At 50.5% G+C, this 22,253-nt stretch overlaps 1 protein-coding gene and 1 pseudogene across 3 annotated transcripts in view; both read left to right on the top strand.

Annotated features, from left to right (window-relative positions):
* Positions 1-22,253, top strand: part of TMTC1 (transmembrane O-mannosyltransferase targeting cadherins 1) — a 256,056-nt gene that overhangs the window by 195,803 nt on the left and 38,000 nt on the right. For all 3 annotated transcript variants that reach the window (XR_016213670.1, XM_070049600.2, XM_070049599.2), the window contains one exon: positions 8,901-9,044. Coding sequence is in view for 2 of the 3 variants with exons in the window: in XM_070049600.2 (XP_069905701.2) it covers positions 8,901-9,044 (144 nt within the window). In the remaining variant the exon portion in view is untranslated. The remainder of the gene's footprint in view (positions 1-8,900; positions 9,045-22,253) is intronic.
* On the top strand, positions 4,467-4,771 carry LOC138843896 (V-type proton ATPase subunit G 1 pseudogene; annotated as a pseudogene).

Here is a 22,253-nt window from a genome sequence, read left to right as displayed (position 1 = left end):
GCAGACACCCACACAGGCCTCTCCCTCCCAGTCCTCTCCTCCTGCCCTGCTCTCTGCCTCCTGCCTTATCTCTTTCCACCTTTTCTGGGCAGTCACAGTGTCTTCTTTTATTTCCCACTCCTCATAGTCAGGCGTAATGATGGACCGTGTTAAGTGTTGTTAGGCGACTTTGTCATTGTGTGGACATCGCAGAGTGTGCGTGGACAGAATGGAGCCACCAGGTGATGCCACCTCAGGAGATAGCATCCTGTGGGCTCTATGGCCAGTAGAAGCACCTGCTATGCAGCATATGACCGCACTGCCCACCTGCAGCCTGGTGGGGGCGCCCACCCTCCCCTAAGACTACAGCTTCTCTGTGTGGTTCAGCCACTGGACCCCCGGCAGCACTTAATATTCTGTAGCCCTGTGCTGGCTTGCATTTCCTGCTGCTGCTGCAGACACTTGCCTGTCTCCCAGGTCCTGGAAGGAGGAGTTTGGGCCTCTCCCCTTCCCCGGCCCTCTTGACTTTGTTTGGAGGCCTGTCTTCAGCACCAAGGGCTGCTGTGGGAGGCTCTGCGTGGATGCACTCCACGCCCACAGATTCTGCACCTGTTCTTCCCCAACTCCCAGAGCACACCTGTGGGCTCCTCATCCCCAGCCACACCCCTGCAGACTCTGCTCCCTTTAGTTCCCTTTCTTCCCTCCTGTTCTGTGCTCTGCCCAATCAAGTGTTTGCATTTTCCCAGGTCTGCTGGGCGTGGCTTTCTCTCCTTGGAACACCTTCCACACTCTTGCTCCTCTACCCCTCCCTCCCTGCCTCCGGTCCCCTCCTGGAAAGGCCTCATCTGTTCAGGAGAACCTTGGTGTGTGCTCTGGACCTGACTTCTCCATCCACTGGCCCTGTGGCACATACAGTCATGGGTTCTGGTCTGTCTGCCACCCCCGGGTGAGAACAGGTTCCCCCAACTGCCCAGGGTTCTCAGCAGAGGGCCAGGCACATTGTAGGTGCCTCAGAAATGCCCATGGACAATGGACTGGATGAACATAATGCATAAAGTCTCTATCCCGGGCCCTTCCAGACAGAGGACGGCTCCCTACTAACAGAGCAGTGCTTGTGCATAGGGAGAAAGTTCTTCCCTTGCAGAACTGCCCTGCGCACTGCACGATGGTTAGCACCCCAGCTCCTGCCCATCACCAGCCGTGGTGACCCTGGGTTCCTATAGGGGACATTCAGAATCCGTCTCCTGTCCTCCCAAGCCCTCATGCTCTCCTTGGTCACCAGTCAGCAGTTAGGAGGATGGGCCCACTGTCCCTGTCCACCTGTGTGTCTTCTCCAAGTTAATTCATCAGCCAGGGTGCGTTCATGCTGTGAATGTTAGTGCAAGAATCCCAGCAGAACAGGCTTTGAGGCTGCTGGTAACGTGGGATATGGGTGTTTTTTTTTTTAAGATTTATTTATTTATTTGAAAGAGTTACCCAGAGAGAAGAGAGAGAGAGGGAGAGAGGGAGAGAGAGAGAGGAGTCTTCCATCCTCTGTTTCACTCCCCAACTGGCCACAACAACCGGAGCTGCGCCGATCCAAAGCCAGGAACCAGGAGCTTCCTCCAGGTCTCCCATGCATGTGCAGGGGCCTAAGGACTTGAGCCATCTTCTGCTTTCCCAGGCCATAGCAGAGAGAGCTGGATCGGAAGAGGAGCAGCCAGGACTAGAACCAGCGCCCATATGGGATGCCAGTGCTTCAGGCCAGAGCATTAACCCACTGCACCAGGGTGCCACCCCCCCCCTTTTTTTAAGATATTGGGTTTTATTTGCAAGTGTCTGGGATCCCATTTGGTGGCGAGCATGTTAGAAAAGCTTGCGACAAGGAAGCTTGGACGGGCTTTGGAGTGAGTCCTTGACAAAGAGCTTTGCTTCCCTCCTCGACCGGAGAAGGTCGCTCCTCCTCTGCATCTGGGAACCCACGGTGTAGGAGACAGGTGGCTACTGAGTGACTGGAGTGTTTGCCGCATGAATGACGAGGAGACATTGACGTTATTTTGAATGATGGGAGCAAATTGAAGGTCAGAGGAGCAGTAAAGAGAATGATTTGGGCAGAACAAAGAAATCCCTGTGAGAGGAGAAGAGCTGGTCCTGCACGTGGCAAGGGTTCATCGGAGCCACCAGCGGGGCTGAGCCACACCGCCCAGTGTTCAGTGTGTGTAGGTAACAGGTGCAACAGTGGATATTTTTATTCCACTGTCTCATTTGTTCTCTTAGAAACCCGCTTGTCCCCAGGGTCAGTGTGGTATTCACCTTAGTTTTATCAAGAAAGCAGCTGTAGCACAGCATACCTCCTCTTGCACACAGCCACAAAGTCACTCCTGGCCGCTTAGTCCAGGTGTTTTTCTATGCCCGCAAAGCAAGTTCCCGTCCACAGTTCACTGTGATGGCCCCCAGCCTCCCAGAAAGATCGTCGTCTTCCCCATTTTTTACTGAGAAAAGTAGAAGAGGAATTCAGTAAATTTCCCAGGGCTTCGTGAAGCAGGAGCGCTGAGCCATTTACAGTGACTCATATCCTGAGGACATCCGAGTGCCCTGGGGCTGGGACATGGCCTGGGCGGAGTCCTGCTGGGGCTTGGGTGGAGGTCATCCATTGTGGGGGAGCCAGATAGCATCAGTGGCCCGTTCTGCCCTTTCCCAAGGCTGTCTGTGCTGGATCGGAAGAAGCATGGTGCCAATGTGAATGGCATTGGCAAACAGTTGAAGATGCAGACCGATAGAATCAGCAGTGGTACCCAGGGCAGGGTAAGGACTCAATGATTCGGATTGTGTGGTATGAAGGACACAGCCACTGCAAACGTGCCCAGCACTAACAGGGTTGCAGATAGGGTGCCGGTGCCCGGAATGAAGTTTACTTGGTGGTTGTTTTTTTAGTTTGGTGAAATTCGGGTTTATGGTTGAATTTTTTTCTCAGTCGTGTTTTTTCTTGTGGCTTTTTTTTTTCTCTACAGGAAATAGAAAATAAACATCTGACCTTAGCGTAGTTAACCTGAAATAAATTAATGTGTGCAATGAAAATCAGGCAAATAAATCAGGGTGTGTAGTGTCTGACCGGAAATTACAGCCCGGAGCACATGACCCAGTGTTATTCGAATGCCTTAAAAGGCACGCGCACAATGAGAAATTAACAGGGTGTGTAGCTCGGAACTGGATTGTACAACATTTAAAGTAAATGCCTGAAATAACACAGAAAACCACACCGTGGTCAGTACATCTTGATGTCTCTGACTCCAGCTGAGGTGGTGCCCAGGGACGGTAGATTGGAGACTTTGTGTCTCCTGTGTACGCGACTCCATGCTGTTCATTCTCAGCAGCTTCCCGCGGTCCAGAGCTTTTCGGAGGCACCAGGATGACTTTGTATGGCGGAAGACACCTTTTTTCCCAGTGGATAAGCGTCTCCGCATCCTGGCTTTCTGAGTATTGAGCTTATTTCATTTCTGTCACTGAACACCAGTTCCTGTACAGTCATGGTTCAAAGATGTAGACAAATGCAAAAGGAAAAATTATTCAAAATGGCAGCTCTCATTTGCAGCAGGTTATTTTAGTGGCTGAAGGTTGGGTGACTTGTGCGTCGTCGGGGCACATAGATTTCCAGGAGCCATCTGCCTTCTTTGCACTGAAGAACACAAGTGTCAGGAGCTGTTGTTAGGTCCAGTCTATTCATTTCTCTCAGCCTCCTTGTTCCGCACCGGCCGATAGAACATTAATCCCACTTACGGAGTTTGGAGGGCTGGGTGAGACAGTGTGAGAAAGCACTTTAAAAGGTGAAGTGCCGTTAATGCATTCCTCCAGCCTTTGGGGCTTAATCTTTTGTTCCTGCCTTCCCTGTTGCACTTAGACACTGTTTTCTCTTAGTAGCTATTTTTTTCTTACCATATTGTTGATGCTCATTCATTTGGGCCTGGAGGGCACTAATGGCTTTCACTGCCTGCTTTATTAATTCTGCCTACGGAAATGCCGTTAGATAAAAATTAAGAGCCCCTTACATGCTTTAATAGGCGTTATATTTGTTGAGAATATGGGGCAAGGGTGGGTGTTTGCAAAGTAGTTAAAATGCTGCTTGGGGCACCCACATCCCAAAATGCTGCTCCTAAGTTTCTGTCCGAGCTCCACTTCCAAATTCAGCCTCCTGCTAGCTTGCACCCTGGGAGGATGCAGAAAAGCAAATACTTGGGTGGGTGGCACCCATATGGGAGACCTGGACGTCTGCCTCCATGGTGTGGGCATTTGGGGAGTGAACCAGCAGGTGGAAGATCTCTCTGTGTCTGTCTCTTATCTCTTTCAAACGAAATGAAAGTAAATAGCAAATTTTAAAAATAAATCCTAATCAGCCCCAGAGCAGGCAGGTGGCCTCGCGATTCTGTCATCCGCATTGCCCTTGGAGAGCCTGGGTTTGAAGCTCCTCTCCCGCGCCTGACTCCAGCTGGGCTTCGAGAGTGCCTGCCACGATGGCCAGTCAGCTGCTGCAGGCTGAGGAGTGGGCCTTGGAGATGGTGTTGAGGCCTGCAAGCGAAAGAACCAGAGGCTGAGGCAGGCCAAGGCAGCAGCATGGGCTGACGTGGAACAGTGCCGCCTGCAGAGGGTGCAGTTCAAGGCCAAGGCAGCTGCGGCAGTGAAGAGAGGAGACCCAGGAGAAGATGGCCTTCCTCCAGAGCTACTTGCAGCAGAACTGGGATGAAGTCTTGGATAACCTCTGGCCTTGGTCCGTGACATCTGGCCAGAGATCCACGAAAACCACCGCATGAGTGGATAGAGGAAAGCCACACTTGTCCCACGCGTGGGCGTGTTAGGTGCTCTCGTGGGGAAGGCAGCTCCAGCAAAGCTCGCGCTCTGCCCACATGACAAGGCTTGGGTTAGCTCTGTGTGTTTCAGGGGCGGCCCCTTCACTTCTCTGCTGCTTTGCACAGATGTAGAACTTAGCCAAAGAGTTCATCTTTCCACTTCGAATTTCTTAGAGACGGTTGATACATACAGGTCATGTGTTTTCCTGTGCCTTTTAGTCCAAGTAATGCATAGGTCAGTGTTGATTTTTTTTTTCTGTCTTAAATCTAGTAGAGAAAAACACAATTCTTTGAAGAAAGAAAGGAATGAGACCATTTCCCCCTGTGCTTTCTTGAAGGTCAAGGGCTTTATCAATGAAAAAGTATAAAAGGTTTCTTGTAAGTTGGGTGACGCAGCAGCCAGCCTTGAAGTATCTTCCAAGGGTGAAAGCAATGGATTCCTTGTTGAATTGTTTAGGCCGCATTCAACTTCTTAATCAAAATGACTAGGTGATAGAATTGAAGGACTTATTACATGTTATTACTTGGTGTTCTGGTCATCATTTAAAGGTAAAGACTTTGTCATGTGAAAAACAAAAGTAGTTGGGTCCCTGCCACTGCTGTGGAATACAAGGACTGAGTGCCTGGCTCCCACCTCAGGCTGTAGGGGACATTGAGGGAGTGCACCAGCGGATGGCAGTCCTCTCTCCCCCTCTCTCCCTCCATCTCTCAAATAAATAACACATTGTAGTAGTTAAATAATTCAAGTTATCCACTGCTGGAAAACAAATTTTCTTGAGCTCATAGAACTTGATCTGTATAGCTGGATTGCCTTTTTCAAGATGAAGAAAAATATCCAGTTTTATTCTCCCCTAGAACTACTTGGCAGAATAAGACACACTTTTGAAGTTTAACGTATGGAAATGAGGATGCTGATGAGTGGCTAAAGAGTCCCTGTGAACCCTGCAAATGCTGACTACGACTGACTGTGAGGAGAAAAATCCACTTAGCGGTTATCATTCAGCCTGGTCTCCCAGGCTCAGCCTTCGGCTGAGGCTCAAGGAGTCTTGCTGAGCTCAGCCTTCGGGTGGGGAAGGGCGTAACCCCCACCAGGACCTCTGTAGAGCACACCGTAAGGCATGGTGGTCTTAGTTATTCTGACGATGGCTGCAACAACATAGACATTTCTTAAAGAATTCCTTTTTCCCATAGAAAATTCCTTTCGTGGAGACCACAGGATTAAAATAGAACAAGCCATTTCCAACTCAAGTGTATTTAAAAAGCAAACACACAAAATAAATCATGCCCTTGCCTAGGCCTGCAGGAAATGGGAGTCTGTTTTAAGGAACTATCGGCAGATACAAGTGTATAAATTTTTTTTAGGTCTTTTTCTTGACCTGGTTGTTAAGAATTCTTCTTAATGAAATTCAGCTCTGTTTCATAAATAATGCAGGGCTTGTGAGGTGAACCTAATTAGATACCCAGTGAGAGAGGATATTGCTATCAGACCCTACTGCTACTATGAATAATCCATAGCCACACGTTTTCCAGGTGGGGGGCTGCGGCTGGTGGGGGCGTCACCAGGTCGGCGAGAATACAGCCGCTCCCTTGTTTCCAGCTGGGGCTCCTTGGCGTCACAGGGTCTCTTCCCTGACTGCAGCTGTCCGGGAAGTCTTCTCCCGAGCCTCCTTCCACCCCTGCAGACCCACGCTGGCAGCCCAGGGCGCAGAGGAAGACCTGTTCTCCCTCGTGCCTCCGTCTGTTTCTCCTTACTCCCTCGCCCCTGCTTGCTTAGACTTTTTGGAGTTCAGGGTGCACTTGTTTTCTTTTTCTGATTTTAATTTTGAAAAGCGGGAGAGAAAGGAAATCGTTCATGTAGTCAGCGTGTGTGGCCGGCACCTGCTCTTGCCTGACAGGGCAGTGGGATCCTGGGGGACTAGAACGTGCAGGACGGAGGGGGAAGGCCCGCCTGGAGGCCCAGCGCCGTGGCTGGCACACAGGCACCTGGACGCCTCCATGAGCCTGCTGTGGGAGCTCTTAAGGGCTCTCGCTTGGCCTTTGGGGCAGTCAGTGTTTTTGTGGCTGATGTTATTTCGAGGGTGCCATGGTCTAAAGAAATGAAGAAAAGGGGGCCAGCGCTGTGGCACAGTGGGTTAATGCCCTGGCCTGAAGCGCCGGTGTCCCATATGGGCACCAGTTCTAGTCCCAGCTGCTCCTCTTCCGATCCAGCTCCCTGCTGTGACCTGGGAAGGCAGTGGAGGATGGCCCAAGTGCTTGGGCCCCTGCACCCACTTGGGAGACCCGGAAGAAGTGCCTGGCTTCTGGCTTCAGATCGGTGCAGCTCTGGCCATTGCAGCCAATTAGGGAGTGAACCATCAGGTGGAAGACTCCCTCCCCCCGCCTCTGCCTCTCCTCTCTCTGTGTAACTCTGACTTTCAAATAAATAAATAAATCTTTAAAAAAAAAAAAAAAAGAAATGAAGAGAAGAGAAGGTCTTAAGAAGCTGGTTCCTCTGAGTTAAAGGAAGGGGTACGTCCCTGGCGTGATCCCTGTTACCGCGTGACGTAGAGGAAGCGACGTGCGTGGACGCCATCCTCCCCATGTGTGCTGGACGCCACTGAGATGCTTGGGAGGTCAGACTGCTTTGCTCCACGTGAGGCAGGAAGGGAAGTCTCTGTAGATGACTTGGAGGCCTGGCGATGGTGTGCCCTCCTTTAGGAGCTGTGGAATGTTCTACGGGCATCCCACACAGCACTCGAAGCACCTGCCTCCCAGGCAGTTGGGTGTTAAGGGGCTGGTGTCAGGGACCGTAGGGTTTTCTGTGCCAGTTAAAGGAGATCAACAAGAAGCAAACAGCAGCACACGCACCGGCTCAGGGTGTTTCTGTTTGCAGACTTTACCTGTTACAATGTCTCTTAACAGCCCCCAAAGCCACTGCGAGTAACCACGCCTTTTCTGGCTTTGGGAGGAGGTGTGGTATTCAGTGAATCGAGCCTGTCTCTTGACAAGTGTCTGGTGCTGAGGGAGTGTGGGCTGCTGTTCTGTGAGGCAGCAGCGACAGGTCAGATAAACTCTGGAAGCTCTAGGGTTGGACAGAGATAAAAAGCAATACAGCTTGTCTTCGTGGCCTTTCAAAGGAACCCCTTCTGTCCCCAAATTAAATTGATCTTGCGAGGTGTGTGACAGGAGCACGCGTGGCATTTGTTTGCCAAGAAACTTGACACGCATAGACCTTCTTTCTATGCCTGGGGCATCATCTTGGCCTTTCTACATTAAGAGCCAGTGCTTGGCTGGAGGAAGGTACCCTGGGTGACAGGGACGGAGGCAGCGTCTTAGCCTGCTGTGTGTGTCCACTGTCAGTGTATGGCCCTGTTGCATTAGCTGCAGCCACACTGCTCTGGCTACTCCGTGCTTGGAATCCAGGAAGTCAGTGGAGCCCCTCCCTTCCTGGAGCAGCAGGGCTTGGTTTCCTGACCTGCATCCCGCCCTCCTTCACGTTTGCACCATGCAGCATTTGCTGTTTGATTTGTAAATCTGTTCAGTTCCTAAGGTTCTCATCTGAGAAGCATCCGGGCCAGGGGAAGCCAGAGGGGGGAAATGGGAGAAAGTGGACAAGAGAGAGGCAAGATGGGGCGATCTCGGAGGAGACAGTTTGTCTTCAGGGGAGGCAACAGGAACCATCCTTTCCCAGTCAAGGTCTCCTCTGTTGGTGGAAACCGTGGGCACCTGGCGGGCTGGTGGTCAGCCCAGCCGAGGCTGCAGAGTCACCCCCAACCCAGGGAGGTCATGTTTGTCACGGGAAGTTGAAAGTCATTGTAGGCTCCTGAGCACGAAGATCCAGCCCCAGCAGGTTTGCATACTGCCTTGTTATACTGTTTCGGGATTGTTTGTACCAGTAGGCGCCAAGTGTGTGCTTTCCTGCCACACTGATACACGTCAGCTGCAAAAATGGTTGGCTGTTAATGTTTGACCCAGACGGATCATTAAGAAAGAGTTCAGCGTTGGTTTCGCTTTAGCGGGAGCATAACCAGGGGCTGGTGGTGGGGCAGAGGCAGAACTGGCAGACTGTGCCCAGCCCGGGAGGTGATGAACCGTGATGGCTTGGTCTTTCTCACTCTCCAGGTTGTATCCACGCCACGCGAGTGCCCTGAACAACCTCGGGACCCTGACGAGGGACACGGCGGAGGCGCAGATGTACTATCAGAGGGCTCTGCAGCTGCACCCCCAGCACAACCGGGCCCTGTTCAACCTGGGCAACCTGCTAAAGTAAGCACCGCGTCTCGGTCTGTCCTCCAGAAGCCCTGTCCTCCGCGCTCGCCTCGGCGAGGTGCCGTTCCCCTCCCTGGAGCCGAGCGGTTAGGATTTGCAGACTTGGGGAGAATGCGGTTCTCGTCCCAGGGAAGCATCTCCCTCAGTGGTGCAAAGGAGTCTGTCCTGGAGTGCCTTTCTGGATCCCAGCTTCTGGGTGATGGACATAGATTGTACGGGAGGGTGACTGGGGAACGGTCCCAGGGCCAGGTAAACTTGGGATCCGCAAGTGGCAGCTGTTGCTGTACGGCCATGCGCATCTATGCTCTCATTAAGGGGGGACACTGGGATACGGCATGGCGCAGCATCGGTTTTTAGGTCAGAGATTCCCCATGTAACGTAGTACATACTCAGAGGATGTTTTCTGTAAGAGAGAAGGTGAGGCTGCCTGCAGGTGGCCGTGGATCGAGTGGTGCCTGTGCAGGTGCAGCCACTCGCAGCCATAATCATTGTTGTGCAGCGGCTTCCTGCCCTGACGGCGGTCCAGACTCTGGCCAGTGCCACTGAAGGCAAATGTGCAGGGGCACTTGTGTCTTCCATTTGTGCCGCCATGGGTCTGGGCAGTGACAGTCCTAACAGTGGCGGCGGTTATGGAATGTAGCTTCCATATTTTAAAAGCGCTAGAGGTGGAAATTTAAGACGTCAAAGTGAGTGGCATCAGTGAGTAATGAAACACTTAGCTGTGTTTGTCTGAATGCTGGCAGTTCATACACTTAGAGAATGGGCTTTCATCTCACCTTCTGGAGAGCACACTGGGTACTGGGGTGTTGGTTCACTGTGTTCTTTGCTCCTTGCCCTAACTGGGTTATTTCGCAGCCTCGCTAACTCTGCAGGATGCTTCTTCCTCAGCTCCCTGTTCTCTCCTGTGTTTCATGTGTTCACTTAGATATTGGTCCTCCTTATTAATGTGGTTGTTAATGCATATTTGTTTTTAATCTCTTGTGCACAGAGCAACCCATCATGCAGAGTGACAGGTGTCACCCTAGTCTGAAGTTTTATGTCTTTAAAAAATTATTTTGAAGGCAGAGTGACAGAGAGGGGGAGAGAAGAAACAGTGATGTTTTTCATGTCCTGGTCTATTCCTCAAATACTCAAAACAGGCTGGGCTAGGACAAAGCCAGGAGCCGGGAACTCAGTCTGTGTCTCTAGTGTGGGTGGTAGGAACCCAAGTCCTTAAGCCATCACCTGTGTCCTCCCGGGCACCTTAGCATGAGACTGTATCAGATATGTGAAGTAGCCAAGACTCTTAGTAGGGGCTTGAATAAGGGTTGCAGGTATCCCAAGTGGCAGTTTAGCCCGCTGCACAACAGCTGCACCTGAAGTTTTCTGTTTAAGACTGACTTTATCCACATGGCAGAACACAAAATCAAGGAACACTTCACTAAAATAAGTAAATAAGTAGCAAAAAAGTACAATGAAAGGGAAAGAAACCAGGTATGAATCAACACAAACGAAATAAATAGTGTTTCAAATTAGATAGCATGGATGGTTAAAATCTGAAAATCTGATAGACATTGGAACAAGGAAAACCAGTTGAGAACAAAAAAGTGCACAGTTGTAGCTGAGAAAACACTATACTACCAGGAAATTCCTCTTAAAAATAATAGTAGATGTGGCGTAGTGGGTAAAGCCACCGCCTGTAGTGCCGGAATCCTATATGGGTGCAGGTTCAAGTCCCAGCTTCTCCACTTCCCATCCAGCTCTCTGCTAAGTGGAAGATGGCCTGAGTCCTTGGGCTCCTGCACACACATGGGAGACCAGGAGGAAGCTCCTGGATCCTGGCTTTGCTTCGGCTCAGCTCCAGCCATTGCAGCTATTTGGGAAGTGAACAAGTAGATGAAGACTCTCTCTCTCTGCCTCTGCCTCTCTGTAACTCTGCCTTTTAAATAAATAAATACATCTTTAAGAAAAATTATAGCAAATCAAAAGTTGTGAGGAAAATGGCTTCTAGTTATTGTGCACAGCTAGATGTGGGTGGATGCGATGTTTTTATTGACTGCGACATTTGGAAGCACTTTTTTTGTGTGAAGTTCTAAAGACTGTGTTTTCAAATCATCAGTACTTGTACAAGCTGACTTTGAAAGTTCATAGAAAGTGGTATTAAAAGATGAATTTATTTTTGTATAAGAAATTAAAATCCGTGCTAGTTTTTTCATAATTACCATCAATGTATTTTAAGGCTTTCCATATGCATGGGGTTCAACAAATGTTTGCACCAGAAATTTTTCTTGAGCTTTTCCAAATACCCTCATATCTGTCCTGCCCAGACCCGAATGACTTGGTGCCTAGACAACCTCCTGTCAGTGTCGTTCTGAGTCCCTGGATCGTATAGTAGTACTGGTTTCAGAGACGTTACAGCTGAATGTTTTATCCAAAGATGCTGACTACCATGCAAATATGGAAGTCACAAAGTGACCTTTCGTGTTTGCGGTGCCGTGTGTCACACGGTGGCGGTCATGACCCTGTGCTGAATGTGAGAGTGTAGGCCGAGAGTCCTCCTGCCCAGACCTGAGCACTGATGGTTAGCCTAACCTTCCACTCACAGCTCCTGTCTTGCCGCTGTGAACAACTCTGTTCAGTCCATGTACATTGAAAGCACAAGGAAGTGTGGCTTGGAGCTTGGCAGTGGCTGTTTTCACAGCAAAGGATTATTGGGCAACCAGCAGGAGATGTTCTCTCTCCCTCTCTGTGGTGAAGTGATCCGAAGCAGCAGTCTGGCTTTACATTTGCAGGAGACTCTAAGGTTTCTGAGCGCCCGTTTCCTGACACCCTCTTACGGAGTCTTTAGTGACTAGGGGAGGAGAACCACTGAGATCCCGAGAGGGAGGTACCGAGTGCAGGTTGTCCCCAGCAGTCTGCAGCCCAGTGGAGCCAAGTGGCTGTGCCTTTGTTTTTTAAAGAATTGGTTGAGAGGCAGAGTTAAAGAAAGAGAGACAGCAAGGTCTTCCATCTGCGGGTTCACTTCCCAGATGGCTGCGATGGTTGGAGCTGTGCCAGGCTGTAGCTTCTGTGGTTTCCAACGTGGGTGCACGGGACCGAGCATTTGGGCTTACTTCCACTGCTCTCCCAGGCGTATCAGCAGGGAGCTGGATCAGAAATGGAGCAGCGGGGATTCAAACTGGTACCCTTACGGGATGACATTATCACAGGCTGCGGCTTTACCCACTAAGCCACAGTATTGGCTCAGTGACTGTATCTTAACACAAGTCCAGCTTAGACTCCAGTAGATTAATAAATATATTTAGACATGTTTATTTGTTTATATATTTGAAAGGCACAGAGACACAGAGGGACCTTCTATCTGCTGGCTCACTCCCTGAATGCCCACACAGCCAGACCTGGGCCAGGCTGAAGCCCAGAGACAGGAATGCCATCCCGGTTTCTAGGTGGCTGGCAGGGACCCAATACTTCAGCCATCACCTGGGCAGGAAAAAATGTTGAAATTCACACCTAAGGAGTCTTCAGGAAGTATATAGAAAGTATGTATTATTACAAAACTGGGCACTTATTTTTTTCTTAAGACATTTTTATTTATTTGAAAGGTTGAGTTACAGAGGGGCAGAGGCAGAGAGAGAGAGAGGTCTTCTGTCTGCTGGTTCACTTCCCAGGTGGCTACAACAGGAGCCTCTTCCAGGTCTCCCATGGTGCAGGGGCCCGAGGACCAGGGCCATCTTCTACTGCTTTCCCAGGCCACAGCAGAGAGCTGGATCGGAAGTGGAGCAGCCGGGACTCTAACCAGTACCCATATGGTTAACGGGCACGCAGGTGACGGCTTTACCCCACCTTGCCTCAGTGCCAGCCCCTAAACTTAGCTTTTAATTCCATTTTCCATGAACTCTTTGAAGCTTCCCTGTCCTCTTGAGCCAGCAGCAGTAGGTGAAAAACACGAAGAGGCTCAGAATTTTATAAATTTGGTTCATCTTGGTCTCAAGATAGGTGTGCTGTTTTTCCGCTGAGTTAGCTTTTGAGTTACTGTGATAACTGGTTAAAATTCTGCCCTCTTTTGTAATGCAAAATTTAATTATAATTCTCAGAACCCAAGTGGTGTCTTCAGATATGCACAGTTTTCAATTTGATCTTCCAGAGAGGAAAGTACTCTCATTCTTCCTGTCCTGTAAGTAAGGGCAGTAAGGTTGGGAGAAGGCGAGCAGTGTGCGTGGGGCCCTGCGTGAGCACGTGGAAGACGTGAGAGTGGAAGCCACTTCTGCCTGCCTGATCCCCCTGACTTCCAGCTCCACACTCAGCTACCTCCTGAGGCCCATTGCAAAACGAGATTACAGGCGACAGTAGGTAATGAGAACAGTGCTTGTAGTTTCAGATTTTCAGGTAGACATATATAAAGTTTGTTATTTATTTTATCTGAAAGGCAAAGAGAGAGAGAGAAACCTCTCACTCACTGTTTCACTCCCCAGATGTCCACAACAGCCAGGGCCGGGCCAAAGCCTGGAGCCAGGAACTCCATCCAGGTCTCCAGGTGGCTGGCAGGGACCCAGTAGTTGAGCCGTCATCTGCTGCTTCCCTGAGTATGCATTAGCCGGAGATTGGTTTTGGGAATGGAGTCAAAACTTAAACCCAGGTACTTCATGTTATGTGGGATGTCTGTGTCCCCAGCAGGGTCTCAGCCACTGTGCCACATATCTGCCCTGAGGAGCTGTATTTTAATACAGGAAAACTGCATGAATTTTAGTAGTACTTTATTAAACCCTGGTTTATCCAAATTATTGTTTTTATCAAGTATTATTAAACCTAATTTTAAAATTTAATAAGTAAAAATTAAGATTCTAGTGGGATGCCTTGCATTCTTTTTTTGTACTGAATGCTTGAAATCCAGTATGTATTTTACCCATGGGGCATCTCAGACAAGCCGTAGTTCATGTGCTCACATGGGGTTAGTGGGTGATAGAGGGGACAACAGAGGTGCTCACCAACAGCCTTGACTTTGGGAGGAGTAAGCCTCTTCGTCCCTGCTGGTGGCTCTGTGTGAGATGGGACCCAGTGGGAGCCTCCCAGTAGCTCATTGGAATTCGTGGAGGGCCTTGTCAGACAGCTTGAGCCCTGTTTGCAACAGCAGACTTCTCTGAGCGCCATGCAAATCTGCTTGGCCCCTTTCATCACCGTTTTGCTGGGCTTTGAAGCTAAGCCATTCTGATTCCGTGCAGCATGGGGGCAGTGTGAGAGGTTGATAAGGGACAGCTTTCCATGCCAGCATTCTTAATTTATATTAATTATCATTGGCTTTGCTTGCAACCTAAAATGTCAGAAAAGAAAGGTTGAAAATATGCAAGATTAGCATAAAGTTTTTATGGATGACTAGAGCAGGAGTCCCTCACGGCTCAAGAGGATATAATAGAATATTGAAATTCAGGATACGGGGAGCTGTTTCATGGCAAATGCCTGGATCACATAGTTGCTGGTGTTTGTTACGGAAATGAAATATGAAAAGAACCCCGTCACGAATCGTGCCGTGCCTCCCTCATTGCCAGAGCGGCCCTCCCTGTGCATAACAGAATGGAGGTGTTGTATGCACGTCACAGTAAATCTCACAATCAGACACTCTGAGGAACGTGTAATACGATGGGCAGTAGTTGAACCGCATGGAAGATGAATTCGATACAGCACACGTTTGATTTTCTTTATTTGGATCTTCTAGAAAATTGAATTTCTAAAGAATAGTAGGGTACAGGAAGAAGGGTATCTCTTATCTTTAAAATAAATGTTAGCACTAGGGATATGTTTTCTTACAGTGTTGGCACTAGCCACATAATCTTTACTTTGTAAAAAGAAAGCTTATACATGGGCCGGCACCACGGCTCACTAGGCTAATCCTCCGCCTTGCAGCGCCAGCACCCTGGGTTCTAGTCCCGGTTGGGGCGCCGAATTCTGTCCCGGTTGCCCCTCTTCCAGGCCAGCTCTCTGCTGTGGCCAGGGAGTGCAGTGGAGGATGGCCCAAGTGTCTGGGCCCTGCACCCCATGGGAGACCAGGAGAAGCACCTGGCTTCTGGCTTCAGATCAGCATGGTGCACCGGCCGCAGCGCGTCAGCTGCAGCGCACCAGCTGCAGCAGCCATTGGAGGGTGAACCAACGGCAAAGAAAGACCTTTCTCTCTGTCCCTCTCTCTCACTGTGCACTCTGCCTGTCAAAAAAAAAAGAAAGAAAGAAAGAAAGAAAGCTTATATATTCAAAGAAAGTGCCGTCCTCTCTGCTTTTTAACCGGAACCCCAGGAGCACACAGTGCCAGCCACCCCTTCCTCGTGGCGACTTCTCGGTGGCCAGGTTCCCCTGAGACATGCCACATCCAGGCCCAGCCCAGAGCACCTCCCCTTCTTTTCTTTTCTTTTCTTTTCTTTTCTTTTCTTTTCTTTTCTTTTCTTTTCTTTTCTTTTCTTTTCTTTTCTTTTCTTTTCTTTCTTTTCTTTTCTTTTCTTTCTTATTCCTTCCTTCCTTTTTTTTTCTTCTTTTTTTTCTTTTTTATGTTTTTGTTTATTTGAAAGCCAGAGTTACAGAGAGGCAGAAAGAGAAAGGTCTTTCATCTGCTGGTTCACTCCCCAAATGCCTGCAATGGCCAGAGCTGGGGCCATTTGAAACCAGGAGCTGGGAGCTTCTTCTGGATCTCCCACGTGGGTTCAGGGGCCCGAGGACTTGGGCCATCTCCCACTGCTTTCCCAGGCCATAACAGAGAGCTGGATCAGAGGTGGAGTAGCTGGGACTTGAACCGGTGCCCATATGGGATGCGGGCACTGCAGGCGGCGGCTTTACCACTATGCCCCAGTGCAGGCCCCGCCCCCGTGTTTTCCACGCACACCTCTGTCTTCAGCTCTACCTCTCCCAGCCTACTTGCCTGCTCCCTTGTACTTTCTCACTTTCTTCCTACCTTCCTTTCTTCATCGCTTCATTCCTTCTTTGAAAAGCAGAGAGACAGTGAGCCTTCACTGCTGGTTTATTCCCCCAAAACACCTGCAGCAGCCAAGAGTAGGCTAGACCAAAGCCGGAGCCAGAATTCAATCTGGGCCTCCCACATTGAGTGGCAAGGAGCAAAGCACCTGAGCCATTACCAGCCGCTTCCAAGAGTGTGCATTAGCGGGAAGCTGGAGTCGGGGGAAGCCAGGATGGATACTCCGGTGCTCCAGTGCTGGATGTGAGTGTCCCCACAGCAGCTCCGCCTGCTGCCCCAGAAGCCTGCGCCCAGGTCTCTCCCAGCCCTTTTGCAGCCTGGTCCAGCATCACATCACACCAGCTCCCATCCCAGAATTTCTTGCCTGGCCTTCCATCGACTCCAGGCCCATGAGCACCAGAGGAATGACTTTCCAGTGCTCCCCAACCTGAGCTAACGTCTTTCATGAATGCAACAGCGGAGTGGGTGACCTCATCCTCTGCATCCTCCCCTCCACGGCTCTGCCCTGGGCCAGGCACCAACCTGGCTGTGCCACTGGCTTCTGAGTCCCAGAGGCCTTTCCGCTCTCTGCCACCTGACCTCTGAAATGTCCTCTCTGATCTTCACCTCTTAGTTCCACCCACAATTCTCCCCTGGCCCCGTCCCACTCCACCTGACCTTGGAAAAGGGGTGTGGCTGTGGCCCCACCTCCCAGCTACACTTGATGGCCAGTTGTCTTTATTTATGAGCTTGAACTTGGCATACCTGCTGTTGACTATTGTTAGGGTCTCTGTCCTGTCCGACTTCCATGTTCATGGTCTATAACCCAGTCTCTGGTTTACCTAATCTATTTCAGTCACACACGTGACATCAACTTGGATGCCTGGATCAGGATTTCTCAACTTATTTTATTTTATTTCCATCATCTTGCCCATCCTGCCTCATAAGAAACCTTTTTATCTATTTTCCTAATCGGCCATTCTCCAATTACATCCTTAAGAATTAGATGAGTTAGGCGGGGTGGATCTTTGAGAGACAGCCTGCATTTCAGATAAATAATAATAAGTAAATAGAATTAGAAAAGGAAGAACTCCTGCAGTTCATTTGAAGTTCAGTTTCATTCTCATGGTCGCTATTCATGGCTGAATTATCTTGGAAATGAGAATGTTCGCCTCTCCCCAAAGCGGGGAGCGCTGGCTGCTTGTAAACAGATTGCTAATTGTTATGAATTTTTTGGAGTGGCCCTGCCGCACTGCAACTGCTCTCGTTCCTGCTGTGACCACTGATGAGCTGAGCTTGAAGTTGGCTGAAACCCATAGTGTGCTTTGCAAGGAAAGGACCCGTTCCCCATTTGTCCTCTCGCTGTGACAGCTGCGGGGAACCCTGCTGAGGCCAGAAGACAGCGTTCACTTGGCTGGAAGCCCTGTGGGCGAGAGCAGGGGCTGAGGAACCCTGGCTGTGTTTACCTTCTCTTGAAGGAATTGGAATGTCATCATTTTCTTTGCTTGCACAAATATTTCTGGCCAGCGCTGTGGCTCACGGCGAATCCTCCGCCTGCGGCGCCAGCACCCTGGGTTCTAGTCCCGGTTGGGGTGCCGGATTCTGTCCTGGTTGCCCCTCTTCCAGGCCAGCTCTCTGCTGTGGCCCAGGAGTGCAGTGGAGGATGGCCCAAGTGCTTGGGCCCTGCACCCGCATGGGAGACCAGGAGAGGCACCTGGCTCCTGGCTTCCAATCGCTGTAGCACGCCGGCCATAGCGGCCATTTGGGGGGTGAACCAACGGCAAAGGAAGACCTCTGTCTCTCTCTCACTGTCTAACTCTGCCTGTCATAAAATAAAATTAAAATAAAATAAAATAAAATAAAATAGATAATTATTTTCGGCAGAGCATGATCAAGCCCGAGAGCTTAGGCTCTCTGTCCTGAAAATCATTTTCCCACCGTCTCCTCTTCCTTCCTGGATTGCTTTGCCTGCTCGTCCCCTTGACCTTCTGGGCTGGCGAATCAAGTGGAATGACTCAGGGTAGAGGTTCAAGAAGGGATGATTCAGTTAAAAGAGTGAGAGAAATGCGAGTAACCGTTGGAAGTTCCTTTCTGTGCATATTGTCTTACTGCAGGGCACTGAGCTCCTAGATCAGAGTAGGCCAGCATGGCCCGAGCGCAGCAGCGCAATGTTGTATGTAGGTTGTTAGAGATGATCAAGGGCTTTCCACAGTGGAGGGGAAGAAACTCTCTGTGGGCCAGAAAGAGCAGCAGGGAGGGCAGAAAGTGGACTGTGCACGTTCTGTGTCACCACTGACCCAGCCCTCCCTGTGGCCTCCCGGGTGTGTCCCAGGAAGCACTTTGGGGAGGCGAGGCTCATCTCCAGGGCTCCTTGTCTTTTCCCAGGCTCCTTACCAGGGCTGCCGGTCTCCCTCAGGCTTTCGCCTCCCTGGGACTGGACCCAGCCTGGTGCCTTCACACACAGTGGCATTGTGGACCCTCTGCCTTCCAGGCTAAGGGAAGCAACTGGCGTTGGACAGGTGATGCCCAAGTCGGCACAGCGTGGGGACAGGCATGGTCCCTCTTGTTAGGGAGTCTGGCTAGGAGAGGCCATGGCTGGACGCTGGGAGGAGACCTCTGTCTGTCGCTTGCTGTGGCATCTGCCATCCCGTGTGCTCTCCTAGGGACTCCACACAGGGAGAGCTGGGTGAGCTTGAGTCTCGGCTCCACCGTGCACTGGTGTGTGACCTTGGGGACACGATTCATCCTGCAGTGCCTCCGCTTGCTCTTGTCGAATGTGGGAACCAGATCCGTGACTTCTTCCTTCGTGGATTCTGAGTGGAGCAGCTCATTACGCTAACCTAGGACCCAGCACCCGGCACAGACGGATCATCTTCAGCCACGATTAAGTACACTTGGCCTGGGTGCGTGATTTCCTGCTTGGAAAGCGAAGCTCAGGCTCTCTGTCTAGAACCCATAATGAATCAGAAGTTCACAGTGCGTTCTCCCCTCCTGCCCCTGGGTGTGCAGTGTTCTGCCTGAGACTCATTTCCCTTCTCTTGAATGAAAGATACTGGACCAAGTTACTCCAGGGTCCTCCCTAGCTGCTAGAATTCGTGGCTTTGTCTTTCGATGATGACTCGAGATTTCTTGTCTCCGAACTGAGGGGTGAGTGGGAGACCAGCTGAGAACTAGGAAGTTGTTTCTCTGTCCAAAGGCAGTGCTTGACCTGTGGCAGCTCTGCCTTCATGGAGAAAGCAGTGGGCCTGTGGCTGGAGAGAAAGCAGGACCCAGTGGAGCTGGCGTTTGATGTGTCCTCCTATGGCCGGATACTCTGGGAAGCCTCTGCCCGTGTTACCCGGACCTGCAGAGGCAGAGTCACACGCACACTTCCCAGACTTGCACGTGGAGGCTCAGAGCTGAGGCATCTACCCGCCCTGCGATACGGGCCGTGCATTACCCAGGTTGTCGAAGGGGCCTTTCCCTGGGGAGGAAATGAATCTTAGCTAAACCAGGATGTCCTTAGCTGCTGCCTCGCCCAGGTGCCAACCCGAGAGCATTGCTTTTATGCTTTCCTTCAAGTCCCCAGAGGACACGTTATCAATACTTAGGTGCTCTTTGAAGTGATGCTGGCCTGGCCCCAGTCCCCAGCCCACCTCCGTGCACACTTAAGAAGAACTGCTAGGGCAGGCATCCTGCAGCTGCAGAGCAGTGACCGCATCGAGCTGACCACCCAGGCACCGAGGGCCTTCCAAGGTGCAGTTGCAGGAGGGGACTCGAGACTGATGTTCCCTGGGGACCTGCTCTGGGCAGCCCCTGGCAGAGGCCTTGATGTGGGCTGTGTCTCCGTTTCTGTCCTCCTGCGCCTGCACGGCTCTCAGCTTCCCTCTTTCTGTTCTTCAGTTTCCAGCTGGAGGCAGTGTGGCAGGTTGGGGGCTGTGATCTGCTCTCTGAATTTGACCTCTAATGAGAATGGTTTTGACCTGGGGAAAAAAAAAAAAAAAAAACACTTGCCGTTGTTCAACATGTGTATGGCTCCTGCAAGAAGTCAAACAGAAGAATTAACGTGAAGCCCAGTACATGAGTGTTGGCCTTCCATTGCGTGTCTCAGAGTTATTCTCAGTGAACTTGAACCCACGCTACACATAATACAATCTAGTTCTCTCTTTCTGTGTAAGACCTAGAAGAGCCATAGGAAAAAATGGGTCCCCTCGAAAGATCACCTTGGTCAGATGTTTACAGTTTGACTCTCACGCTCCAGTTTTTTAAGAAGAGCTGGTGAAGTGTGTGCAGAGAAAATCATAATTGTTTTCATTGGTGGGAGGCATCGTCTGTGGATCCAGCAGCAACAGAACCCCCTGACAAAGGGATTGTAATTAAGAGGGCGGAGCAGTGCTCCAAGTTCACACTGTGGTTAATGGGAAATTTTACTGCTGCCAAATGGCTCGCCAAATCCGTTTATTTCTGTGGGTGGAATTTCTGAAATTCTCTCCAAATGTCAACTCTGTCTTCCGAGCAAGCATCTGCTTCCAGTTGAAATGAATGTGTGATGAGACCTTCGATGGGAATCCAGAAAGTTTTCCAAATTGACAGACTTCACAGGTTCTTAATTACTGGAAGAAAATGCGCCGGAGCTTCTTCGCTTTGCTCAATGTCTGTCGTGGGAGGGAACAGACCGTTGAGATGATGCAAATGTTTTTACTGAACACACAGGAAAAACAATCCCACGGCCGCCGTATAACCGAAAGGAACATTCCCTGCGAAACCACAAATGTTTAATGGCAAAATTTGCACATTATGAGCAAGATCTAATTTCTCCTTTATGTGTCTCTTCTGAGTCAGGGATAAAGATCCTACTGGCCCCAGGAACCTATTCTGGGGAAATTCTAGCCTCCTGGAACTTCCTGAGGGAAGCTTGGGAAGAGAGTAGGATTTGGCCAGAAAGTGCTAGGGGCTTGTGTGAGTAACCCGGTGGCTGAGATGTGGGTCCTTCACACAGGATCTGTGATAAGGGAAACTCCACAGGCCAAGCACCCCGCCACCCTTGTCTGGGCTCAGAGTCCCAGGGAAGTACCTTCTCTGTTTGCAGCTCTCAGTGTCCTGTCCCACTGAGCCCTGACCCAAGGGACAGTGATCAGGCAAAGTCCACAAGCAAGCACAGGCTGAAGACCACCCCCCACCTCCAGGAGAAGCACCTGAGGGGCTTATTGGGAACCGTGCGTCCTGGGCCCTGCCCCAGACCTGCTGAGCGCCTGTGCAGGCACCGAAAGTGCAGGGCTGTTCCTCTAAGGGAGAAATGAAGACAAAATATGTATGGTCTGGGGCTGATGCTGTGGTGGTTAAAGTCGCCGCCTGCCGTGCTGACATCCCATATGAGCACTGGTTTGAGACCTGGCTGCTCCACTTCCAGTCCAGCTCTCTGCTGTGGCCTGGGAAAGCAGTAGAAGATGGCCCAAGTGCTTGGACTCCTGCACCTGCGTGGGAAACCCGGAAGAAGCTCCTGGCTTCAGATTGGCACAATTCCAGCCATTGTGGCCATCTGGGGAGTGAACCAGCAGATGGAAGACCTCTCTCTTTCTCTCTCTCTCCCTCTCTCTCTCTCTCTCTCTGCCTCTCCTTTTCTCTCTATGTAACTCTGTCAAATACATGAATAAGTCTTAAAAAATATTTACCATCATGGGTGGATAGCAGTCACCAGCTGGTGACCCTAACAGACCCAGAAATGCAGGCTGCTAAGGGCAGTCTTGCCTGCTTTCCCACCTCTCCAAGGGCCCCCACATAGACCCATCAGTCCTGGGTGAGCCCCTGGAACATAAGCTCTGAGAGACCTAAGTGTGCCCCTCTGAGTCTCCACACTCACAGTGTGTCCACGGTTAACTGGATGTGGTGTGTACTAGAGTTTGCTTGTGTCTGTTTATTGACCAATTAATTTTCTGTTTCATTCAAGCCTTTATTTATTTGTGTATTTATTTACTTACTTTAAATGCAAAGTAACAGAGAGCACAGGATAGAGAGAGGAGAGAAAGCAAGAGCTCTTTCATCTGCTGATGCACTCCCCAGATGACTTCAGTGGCCAGGGCTGGGCCAGACTAAAACTGGGAGCCTGGAATTCCATCCGGGTCTGCCACCTGCAGGGGCCCAGGCACGCAGGCCACCTGCTGCTGCGTTCCCCAAGTGCTTCAGCAGGGAGCTGGCTCGGAAGCAGAGCTGCCAGGACACAAATGGGAAGCTGACGGTGCAGGTGGAAGTGATGCTGTCTGCTCAAGCCATAAGGTGAGGTGAGACACACACACACACACACACACACACACACACGG

Source organism: Oryctolagus cuniculus, chromosome 9 (genome assembly GCF_051225735.1).
Source record: "Oryctolagus cuniculus isolate XC-2025 breed Fujian yellow rabbit chromosome 9, ASM5122573v1, whole genome shotgun sequence".
Classification (NCBI taxonomy): Eukaryota; Metazoa; Chordata; class Mammalia; order Lagomorpha; family Leporidae; genus Oryctolagus; species Oryctolagus cuniculus.
The sequence above is the reverse complement of the archived record's forward strand: the minus strand, read 5'-3'. Positions and strand labels throughout refer to the sequence as shown.